Source organism: Sitophilus oryzae, unplaced genomic scaffold (assembly GCF_002938485.1).
Source record: "Sitophilus oryzae breed Bouriz unplaced genomic scaffold, Soryzae_2.0 scaffold_1440_pilon_pilon, whole genome shotgun sequence".
Taxonomy (NCBI): domain Eukaryota; kingdom Metazoa; phylum Arthropoda; class Insecta; order Coleoptera; family Curculionidae; genus Sitophilus; species Sitophilus oryzae.
Genome location: NW_022146105.1, coordinates 835,228 through 846,329, shown reverse-complemented (window position 1 = coordinate 846,329; position 11,102 = coordinate 835,228). Strand labels below are relative to the sequence as shown.

General features: G+C 30.1%; 1 protein-coding gene and 1 long non-coding RNA gene across 2 annotated transcripts in view; one reads left to right on the top strand and one right to left on the bottom strand.

The window, feature by feature from the left end:
- Positions 1-2,292: 2,292 nt before the first annotated feature.
- LOC115876681 overlaps positions 2,293-11,102 on the bottom strand; it is a 34,755-nt gene continuing 25,945 nt past the window's right edge. The window contains exon 3 of the long non-coding RNA XR_004049184.1: positions 2,293-2,517. This is a non-coding gene — a long non-coding RNA (uncharacterized LOC115876681). The remainder of the gene's footprint in view (positions 2,518-11,102) is intronic.
- The window catches only part of LOC115876680 (facilitated trehalose transporter Tret1-like), a 40,810-nt gene continuing 33,172 nt past the window's right edge, over positions 3,465-11,102 (top strand). Inside the window, exon 1 of the mRNA XM_030892557.1 lies at positions 3,465-3,574. Coding sequence (XP_030748417.1) covers positions 3,480-3,574 — 95 coding nt within the window. The 5' untranslated portion in view covers positions 3,465-3,479. The remainder of the gene's footprint in view (positions 3,575-11,102) is intronic.

Here is an 11,102-nt window from a genome sequence, read left to right as displayed (position 1 = left end):
GGCTCGAAATAAAAAATCCAACTTTCTTTACTTTTGAGATATATCCCTAGATGGCACTGCAGGAAAAATTTAAAAATTGTAGATAGTAAGATAAATATATAATTACTAGTTGAAGCCTGGCGCATCCGCCAAGACATCAGAAAAAAATACTTTTTATTTTTTTTTAATGAAATGAAAAACAAAAAATCCGGCAACGACAGTTTTTAGAAGAGCCAATTAGCTATATTTTACTAAAAAAAGCAACTTTCTAAAGCAAGTCGTTACTTCAGTAGAGACGACACAGATATAAATATTAGCATTTTATATATGTAGGCTAGTTGAAGGCTGGCGCATCCGCCACGACATCAAGAAAAAAAATACTTTTTATTTTTTGTTTAATTAAATGAAAAACAAAAATCCGGCGACAACAGTTTTTAGAAGAGCCAATTAGCTATCTTTTAGTAAAAAAAGCAACTTTCTAGAGCAAGTCGTTACTTCAGTAGAGGCGACACAGGTAAACATTAGCATTTTATATATGTAGATTATATCCTTGTATAATAAAGTAATTTTAATCAATAAGTATTCATAATCGAGGGTTCTGAAATAAAAAAGTTATTGATAGCATACAAGCGTGCCCATCAAAATTAGGGACAGTTTAATAACGTGTCTTATATTTTCCAAAAAATGTCCCATTCTTAGGTTTTGGACAATATTTATTGTTATACGAGGTAGGCTCTCTCTACAGGTACTGAGAGAATGCATCATCACACAAATTAAATTTAAAAATATTTTTGTGGATACAGTGCTGGTTCAATAAAATGTAATTAAAATCTGTTTAAGAACAAATCAAAATGACAAACATACTAGACTAAAATCAAAATTATGCTTTCAAAGACTTTCACCCCATTTCTAGTATGGTGTTTCACAGGGCCTATTTTACCATAAGGCCCATAAGGCGGTAGTCTGGGGGGCCCGTTAAAGGATGTAAAGTATTCATAATTTCAAATGTAAATTTATTATTATTAAAAAAAATATTTATTTTTTAAAATATTTTTGTGGATACAGTGCTGGTTCAATAAAATGTAATTAAAATCTGTTTAAGAACAAATCAAAATGACAAACATACTAGACTAAAATCAAAATTATGCTTTCAAAGACTTTCACCCCATTTCTAGTATGGTGTTTCACAGGGCCTATTTTACCATAAGGCCCATAAGGCGGTAGTCTGGGGGGCCCGTTAAAGGATGTAAAGTATTCATAATTTCAAATGTAAATTTATTATTATTAAAAAAAATATTTATTTTTTAAAATTAGAATTAATTGTTGTTTATTTTTTCATTATTTATTTTGTTGAATATAATAATGTTTATTTATTTTTTTAAATTATTAAAAAAATAAAAATAAAAATAATTGTCGTTATTTTTTAACCCAAACTAACAAGAGAATTTTTGAATTTTATTGGAAAAGAGGGCCCGAATTTTTGCTTGGGCCTTAGGGCCCGATCAGGTGAAAAATAGGCCCTGGTGTTTCATAAAGTATTCTTCGAAGTGCTTCTTCATACTACCTGCTATCGTTAGAAGTGCATTACAAACAATTTGAGCCATAAAATTCTAGTAAAGTCAGACCACGGCATATAAAACAATATTGTTTTATATGCCGTGGTCAGAAAACGTTAAGCTTATCAGAGCTTATTGAAAAAAATTTAAAATTTTAAAATTTAAAGACTATCCCTTAAATATGTCTGTAAATATTGGTTTTGTTCAAAACTAGTTTGTTATATTAGTTTTTAAAAAATCAACGCAAATGAATTCTTGCATAAATTAAAAACATAAATATGTACATAAATTCAAGTGAATTTTGTCGTGGGAATAACTTGATTTTGAAATAGTTATACAAGTTTATTAAAACTTTATTATTAACCACGCTTTATTATTCTGTAGTTAATTCTTACCCACATATTATAAAAGTAAGGAAATGTCGAATTATCTAGTCTCAAGGTGATTCGTTTTTTTTATAACATATAAATCAAACCTAAGGTAGAAATGCGTAGAAATGCTGGATACTCCCAAGTGCTAGTATGCTAGACATACAAATACACGATATAGTGATGAGCAGCTATTATCGACAATTTTTATATATCAAAGTAAATCAATTGTCTTAAATAGAAACAAACGCATTATATGAAAAAGCACTCTATATGCGACTAGTTTACCTGGATGTATGTAGACAAAATACTCAGTATTTAAAGCACAATTATTCTAACACAACAAAAAGGAATAAAAAACATTAGTTTGTCAATTTAACAAATTTTATTACAAGTTATATAGATTTAAATGTGTAAGTGAATATTGCTATATTTAATCTTGGTACACTGACATATATAAGTATCATTAATTGAAAACATGCCCATCACTAATTGTCTGACTTAATACAATAAATTTGTAATGAAACTGCTATAATTATTTCCGTCCCTAATAACACACCTGCCAATTAGTCCACTGTGTTTAAATTGGGCGTAAGTCATAACATGATCGTATCCTGTAAAATAATTACAATGAAACCAATTACATTTAAGGTCAAAAAGATTTGTTTTTTTTTTTGTTGAAATAAAAATCAAAATAACATAAATCTATTACATTCTTTTACAAGGAATGATATTCATTTAATAATTAATTAAAACTAAGAAGATATATTAGAAGTTTCTGTATTACATTAGGCATATGAAAACTGATGAAACTGTGCTAGGGTGACGCTAGGTCCTAGTCAAGTGCTATGGGGAATCCCCTCCACCACTTTGGCTGGAAGGAACATCCACACTTGCATCTGGCTGTAGTGTCGCTGCCAGGAAAATGCACCAAGACGTATGACGATGCCGGATACTACGGGACTACCCTGGCCGCTATACCAGGCACCCTCTACTGACTAACTCAAGAAAGGGGGACACAATAGACCTTTAAGGTCGCGGTGATTAACCCCCCTCACTCATTCTACATTCTGCGTTCTATATCAGGTATGGAAGAATGAGCCCATTGAAATTGGAGGCTCTAAATCTACAAGTCTTCATCAAATCAGAAACAGTAAGGGTCAAATTTATTTGAGAGTGAGAAGCTTACAAATGGCACAAGATAAGATATTTATATGAACAACCAAGAGTAGACCAAAAAATGTTGGAATGGGTTCAAAAAATATCAATTATGAAAGGAAAATATAATATAATTATATAAGTACATAAAAAAGTTATTCTTTTTATAAATTGATAACCTATAGGGTTGAGCTATGAATCAATTAAATTTCACATTTAATTACCCCACTAAAATAATTTTTATTATAGGTACTTTTAATGAATCAGTTAGCTTGTGTAATGCTCTTTCCATGAACGATATTGAACAATATGAGTGCCTTTACAGTGTCTGTCATTTTCTGTCTTTGTTTTATCCATTGCAAGGGTGTGACAATATTTATTTAATTCGAATTTGTCTCTCAATACGTATTCCGTACAAATGATGTTCGATAGAGCAATAATGAGATTCATTTTTAGAATTCTCTTTACCACGATATATAATTTGTTCTACGTTTCTCTCTACTATGTACTAAGGTAAGTCTATAAAATAAAATCTCTATAATGCAAGCTCTTAAAGAAATATACTTTTTACATCTATTCAATGTTTACCAAAATTTCCTTATGCATAAATTTATCACTAAATAACAAAAATATATCATAACCAGAAGAATTAAGAATACTTACTGAAAACAGGTTTTATTTGGTTCAGCTGATCTATTTTGTTATTTAAGTAAATATTTTCTATATTTTAGATTATACTCGTTAATTTTTCTGAAACAGCGCATCAGAGATTTTAAACACACTAAAAACTAAGCGGTATAAGCACAAAGCAATTAGCATAATTTTTAAGTTTATTTTTTGCAAAATATTAGACAAAAGTAGTCAGAGCATACACTGACAATCTAAAAAGGAAATGGCAGTTCTTAATTAAATATACGAGGGTACTTTAAAGATTAACCAATTACTGTTTTAATGCAAGTTTAATTTAGTTAATTAGATAACATAATAATTAAGATAATTTTTAAAAACCCATACATAATTTGCACTTTTGACAAAAATTATATGCAGGAGGATAGTAACAATATTTAAAAGCATTTATTACATACTAACGTTATGTAAATATAATAGATTTAATTGAAAACCTATGTATACGCTATATACTGTTTACATAATAAAATTAGTATTAATCAAACAGTTCAAAAGTGTATTTATTCACGAGACTAGTTTTCAATATGGAGCTAGGTTGAGGAAATTTACTTAGTGTTGACTTCCTCTCCCCCCTTATCGCCCACTGAGTATATATGTGCATGTACCTTACATATTAAATTTACAAGGTGTCCCAAATTGGATAAAAATACTGTTTTTAATATCGATTTGCATGCACTAGATATAAATTTATTTGTTATATTAATAAATAATTTTTATTTTCATGATTTTAAGAGAAACATAAATTAACAGTAAATTAAAGTTAAAAAATGTTCATAAATTATTACTTAATGGTTTTAATTGTTTGTTTGAACAATACTTATAAACAATTGTGTTTTTAATTTGAAAATATAATTAATAGTTCAATAATATCGCTGGACAAACACATTGTATGGATTAAAATCAGGTTGTTTTTGAATTTCTAGAATGTTTCTAACTCATAAAATATTTTAACAATACTTGAGCAATGCATATGAGAAATAGTCTAAAATAAAAAGGTGAAAAAAATGAGAATGTGACTATAATAGTTATTTGAAGTCATTATGACTTTTGCATACAATTTTATAAGAAATAATGCTGATGCAATATATACTGAAAAACAATTGTTCTATATAGAAAGTGTATCTAGTAAATATTGATTAGAATAGTGCAAGAATCTTGCACTACTTTAGCAAGACTAAATATAGAAGAGGGGGGGGGGTTAATCACCGCGACCCTACAGATCTATTGTGTGTCTTTCTTGTAGTAATGTAACTTTCTTGAGTTATAACGAGTTATAACTCATCATATAGTCTCAGGGCGCAGCCAGTATCTGAGAGGGGTTTAAGCGGCCCATACATTATCAAACAAATTGCGCAACGCAGGCTGTTGCGCAACGAGTTGCCAATGTATGGTAGTGTCTGATGCGTTGCGCAATTGATTGATGAGTTTCAAGAATGTTTGAATTCTTTTGTGCAACAGAACTGTTTGAGCAACTCGTTGTGTAGTGTATGTGTGTGTTGCGCTACGTTGTACAATATTTTAGTTCTTTCATCCAAATTCTTTGTTTTCATTTTCATTTTTTGGTATCATCGACATCATCTTGGGTATATACGATAATAATTGACGCAATGGCAATTGAGGAAATGATTGTTTCTCAAACAATGCACAACTTTTAATAAAAAGTTTAATCTAAATTTTAATAAATCCATGGGTGATGCAGTTGTGCAACGGAACGTTGCGCATCGCTTTGTTGCGCAACTTGTTTGATAGTGTATGGACCGTTGAATCAGTTGTGCAACGCAGCGTTGCGCATCGCTTTGTCGCGCAATTTGTTTGATAATGTATGGGCCGCTTTACAGAGGTTCTGCATATCCAATATCAGTCGTATCAAACTTCATGGTACAAATGGTTGTCGTCTCGGCGCACTCAGTGATGAGGTTTTCTGCTGTTTCTCCATTTTCCCACATAATCTGCAATCGCCGTTATTTCTTAGCTTCAATCTACCTAGGTGTTCGTTGAGGATACAGTGTCCTGTTAAAAACCCCGTGACAATCCGAATATTGTTCTTACTTAAATCAAGAAAAATCTTCGATTTTTCTCGGTCATAAGGTCTGAGCAATTTCTTCGAGTGTCTTAGACCTCTGGAGGATTCTTATTCCAGGTTACGGATAGAGTCTTTCAGGCTCTTGAGTTCCGCTTTAAGTTGGTTTCCACTTAAGAAGCAGAACTGTTCTGGGCCAGTTTGTGAAGTGTTCGCTAATTTTCTAGCTAGATTCTTTGCCTAATTTGTTACGCTTCTCTAGGCATTCTTTGACCAACTTCGAATTGATGGTTACTGAGTTGATCACTTTTAATGCTGCTTGCCTATCGGATAAGATAGCTATTTCTTGTTTCCGATAGTTCCTATCTAAGATAGATTTCAACAAGAATGGACCCTGCAAGACAAAGACTACTTATTAGACTGCAAAAGCAAGAACTAAGACTAAGAACAAGGAAGTCTAGGTCTTGGTATTGTATTAATTTCGAATCTGGTCCATTCTGTACATAAATATCTAAAAAAAATATACTAATCGTTTACGTGATTAGTACATTTTTGCAGACGTGGAGGTGTTAAAATATCACGTTAAATTAAAACAGATTTTAGGAACTCTAATATTTTTTAGAGCCAATTACTATGCTATTATCGCTTTCGATGAGAACAAAACATATTTATAAAGGAAAGTGACGCATGTAAGGCCGTTTATTGATTGACTCTTTTCTCTTGTACGCCATCGTGCGAAGTAAGTGGTGTTTTATGCCGTTAAATATAGAACTTGTTTGCTCTTTCGGATTATTGAGTTTTCATTTCCAATATTTATTAGCAAAATTTCTTTGCTTCCACTGTAATCAATCAATATTTGTCAGTCAATCCCGAGTGTCGTCCAATATTTAAAAAGCAATGTTTTTCTTCTGCGGAATATAGTCAACAGCAAATATTTTTTTTGCTATTCGTAATAAATCTAATGGATTTCCAATAAAGTCAAATATGTTTAGTATTTTTTTATATGACCTCTTTATTTGAACACATGACTAAACTTATTTTTTTTTTATAGAACGTTATAAACCGTTGCTTTAATTTCTTATACATTTCATATTTTTTTAATTTTATTTTAATATTTTTTGATTTAATATTAACTATTTATTTCCATTATTATATTAAAATTAAGCCTTCCAAATTACTTTATACCTAGAAAATAATATTCTCAATAGAAATAAAATAATTGTTTCATTATGTTTTTATTTATTTATTTAAAATATTTTATACTCGATATATTAGTATATACAAAGGCGAAAAATATGACATGGTATTCGAAAAGGCTTCAAAATATTAAATAAACAAATATTTCTTAAATAACAGATTTCATCTAAATGAAAGTTGAGCCCTGAAGAATAATTTGTCCTGTTAGATTTCTGCATCCTATGTGTTTTTTTAAGTTTTCTGCTTTAGTGTTAGTTTCCTTTTTTAACAACTAATTTTATGAAAACCCCATCTCTAAGAGAAAACATGTTTCTAACTAGAGGTTATTCTTTGACTATTTCCATATTTTTCACACTTCCGTACTGCAAAACCTAGTCATTAACCTTTGTATCAAACAAAAGTATGAATTTTATTTACCTAACCTCTAAAAAAAATTGAAAATTTTATTATGCACAGGCTTAATTATTATTGATACATAAACGTAAATGGTAAATATATCCAAAAATAGTATGTAAACATTAAGATGATTCTATAAGCTTAACATTTACATTATATCTTTATGTTTTATTTGTATTTTGGCCTTACATCATTGAATTATTTAATTTCTAAATAATTTACTTCCGTCAAATATCTTTTACTAATTATTAGTATTACTAGAAAGTAAAAATTAAAAATTAAATATTTTTTTTAGGTATCTAATTGTCTTAAGTCAGTTATATGATATAAGAATGTACATAAGATTTATAAAGCTTAGTTATTTAAAAAAAGATATTTGCCTAGACTACAAAGGACATTTATTAATTAATATAAACTTATACCAGAACTTTTCTAAATACTTCAAATGGTATATCAATTTGATTAGTGTTTAAAGATTAAATCACGTGCCAAAATTCTTCTAAAATTAAGTAAAGTAACATGTCTGGCACAGTAATTCTAGTAAAATACTACCTATACACGGTGAGTCTTAAATAAGTGCAAAAAAAGTCCAAAATTACCGAGTCATTTTACATTAAAAATTTCCAAAAATAATTACTTTTCGCTCACATTTTGAGAACCACTGGATCTTTTTTGGCTACTTATGTTGCCATATTATCAAGATATTATGTTTTTAACTAAATAATTAGTTTAAAGAAAATTTCCAAAATTTTTTTAAAAAAATTCCAAATTTTCAAAAAAAAATTCGCGAAAAAAACTCATAGACGTGTTTCTCAAGACTCACCCGTATATCGCTTACTATTCTAATTCATAAATAAGATGCGGTATTATACAAGTATTTCAAGCTATAAATGTATTCGTATTGTATTTGTTTTAACTAATCCTGTAATAAATAAGGTAATGTAGTCTAGTGCTCATATGAATTTAAACAATATGGATTTAATAAAACTATTTATATCCGATAGACTGGGTTTTTATTTTAATTAAATAATTGATTTCATTTATTAAATTTAATATCATTACATTTGAAGGGTACGGGGGAAAAACATGATAAGGGCCATTTTACTAATTTTACAGAAGAGCACTGGACTCAAAGAGAACAGCATCAGAGAAGCATTTTAAATGACAATCAATGGTAGTTTCTGTTGAGAGAAAATTATAATAAAAATTTGTTAAAAATTAGTATTTAAAAAGATATTTTTTCGATCACAGGTTATAATAAATTCTTATGCAATATATACATACTAGTATATTCTAGAGCGTTTGATGGTTGATTACTGTATAGAAGAAACTGCAATTTGTTGATAAGTCAGAGACATGCATTGGTCAAAGATTTATCGAAGGAGCCAAATATAAACAACTGGCAAATTTTCCATGACAGAAATCGCTTAGGTAATAAATAATCCTCTATAAAAATCAGAACCGTATTATTTGAATATAGCCCATTCTAGTATTTTTCCTATTGGACATTGTAGTAATCGATAATTTTATCTTCGTCATAAAATTATGGAACGGCCCAATAAAAAAATACAATATCTGTTTCAATTATTGGCAGGCAACCTGGTCTTTATCAACAATCCTTTTAGAAGAATAGTCTAGAAGATCATAAAAGAAATTTAGAATCTTTAAGTTGCAATTTAGTTATATATAGACCGTCTAGAAAGTATCCGGAAAAAAGAAAGCAAAATTATAATAATCGATATATATTTTTAGAACTTGAGTTAAAAAAATTATAATAAATTATTAATTTTATTTACTTATACAACCTCCATTTAGATCCAAACACTTAACTAAATGTCCAGGTACACCCGAAACTAGGTCCACACCATAATGTTCAGTGGTGGTAGTCCAGGCCTGTAAAACTGAGCGAATCAAATCTTATTTATTTCGTGGAGCTGCTCGTTCCACTTCAATCTTCATTAGTCCCCATATTTTTTCAATGGGACTAATGTCTGATGAAGCTGCTGACCATGGAATTGTTGCCAAATGGTATTCTTGCACCCAAGCTTGAGAATAAGCAGACGTATGGCATCTTGCATTATCCTGCTGAAATCGGATATAAAACATGAGCCCCCCTCAACCCTCTGGATATAAAACATGAGCGGTTTCGAGAAGAAAACCATTTAAAATATCACAATATTTTGCACTATTAACAGTTCCATCAACTATACACAGACATGTAGCACCACGTTGACATACTGCTCTCCAAACCATTATTTTAGTGGGAAATTTTGAAACTTGAACGGTAACATTTTCTTTTGATAGGATTTTTAGGTGGTTTCCACCAAGCTGGAAACAACTTTCGTCAGAAATAAAAACATTATTAAATTATCTTCTTGAAAACGTTGACAAAAATCCATTCTTCGCTGCCTTTGTAGAGGTGTTATTGCAGGGATTTTTTTTGGCTTCCTTGATATGTAGCCTTGCCTTTTCAGTGACATGCGGACGATTTATGAGCACACTTTTAATTTTCGCTGACTTACAAATCTGTTAGCCAATTTGCGAAACCCTAGACGCGGATTCTGTCGTCCTAATGCCACTAAAGCGTCCAAATTGTTTTCGGGAATCTTACGCGGTCTTCCTGAAACTGGTCCATGCTTCATATCTGTGCCATTTTTTATCCTCTTTATTGTCTCATATATTACACTTTTTCCGAGTTCAGTCAACTGCACTAATTTTTTAACGTTTAGAACACCTTTTCTGTACAAATATTCCACCATTTCTCTTTTTTTTACTTGCGACATTATTTCTCAAATCTTAAGCCGGTCTACAATCAACAATATTTGACAGATGGTGTTGCCATGCGATTTTGGTCATAGCCTACTATCGGCTCAACCTACGTGATGGATTACTGTTGTCTTAGAGTGTTACAGAAAAAAAAATACATTAAAATTAGGAAAAATATAAAATTCCGGATACTTTCTAGACGGGCTATATAAAAGTTTTTTTATTTAAATATTTTCCGATACTTTGATATCTTTTCGGAAACAAATTTCTATAAGCATTAGATTAGATTTAAAGGTGTCTATCAGCCTGTTCCATTATGACTTTTTCAGATCTCTTGTGGTCCTCATCTGATCAACAACATATTTGCTAGGAGGTCGCACTAACATAAAATGTGTGTTAGTGTGTAGTTTCTTCTTCAGATTGACAAAATATGCACATGGCTTCGTACGTAAATTCCATCATCTTAGGTGTTTATTAAACTTACAATGCCCTGTTAGTAGACCCGTAGACTCACTACACATTTGACTGTCTTTCTGTCCTTGCTTATTGGTAAATGTTTTCACCCTTCTACGGATTTGGTTAGTTGGTCGTCTATAAACATTAAGCTTATTAAATAATTAAATATACTGAGGTAAGAAACCTACTACCCCTGTCTACGACCCTGGGTACTTCACATTTCAAAACTAATTATTATTATATAAAACATTATTCACATAGACGTTTGTATTTTTCCTTACTATTTCTGTAATATAATTTTCTCAGTGGTGTTTAAGATTACAAGATAATTTTTCCCATTCAAGGTTCAAGAATTATTAGTTTTACTATTTTTTATTATATTTATTTACCGGTAAAGAGTAAGATTTTTTGAAAATAATATCTAGCAAAATTACAAAACAATTACTACTTACGTTTTTCTAATAATTGATTTTAAATTTAACATCATGATTTTTTAAAGGAAAATTCCGTCTTGTCGTA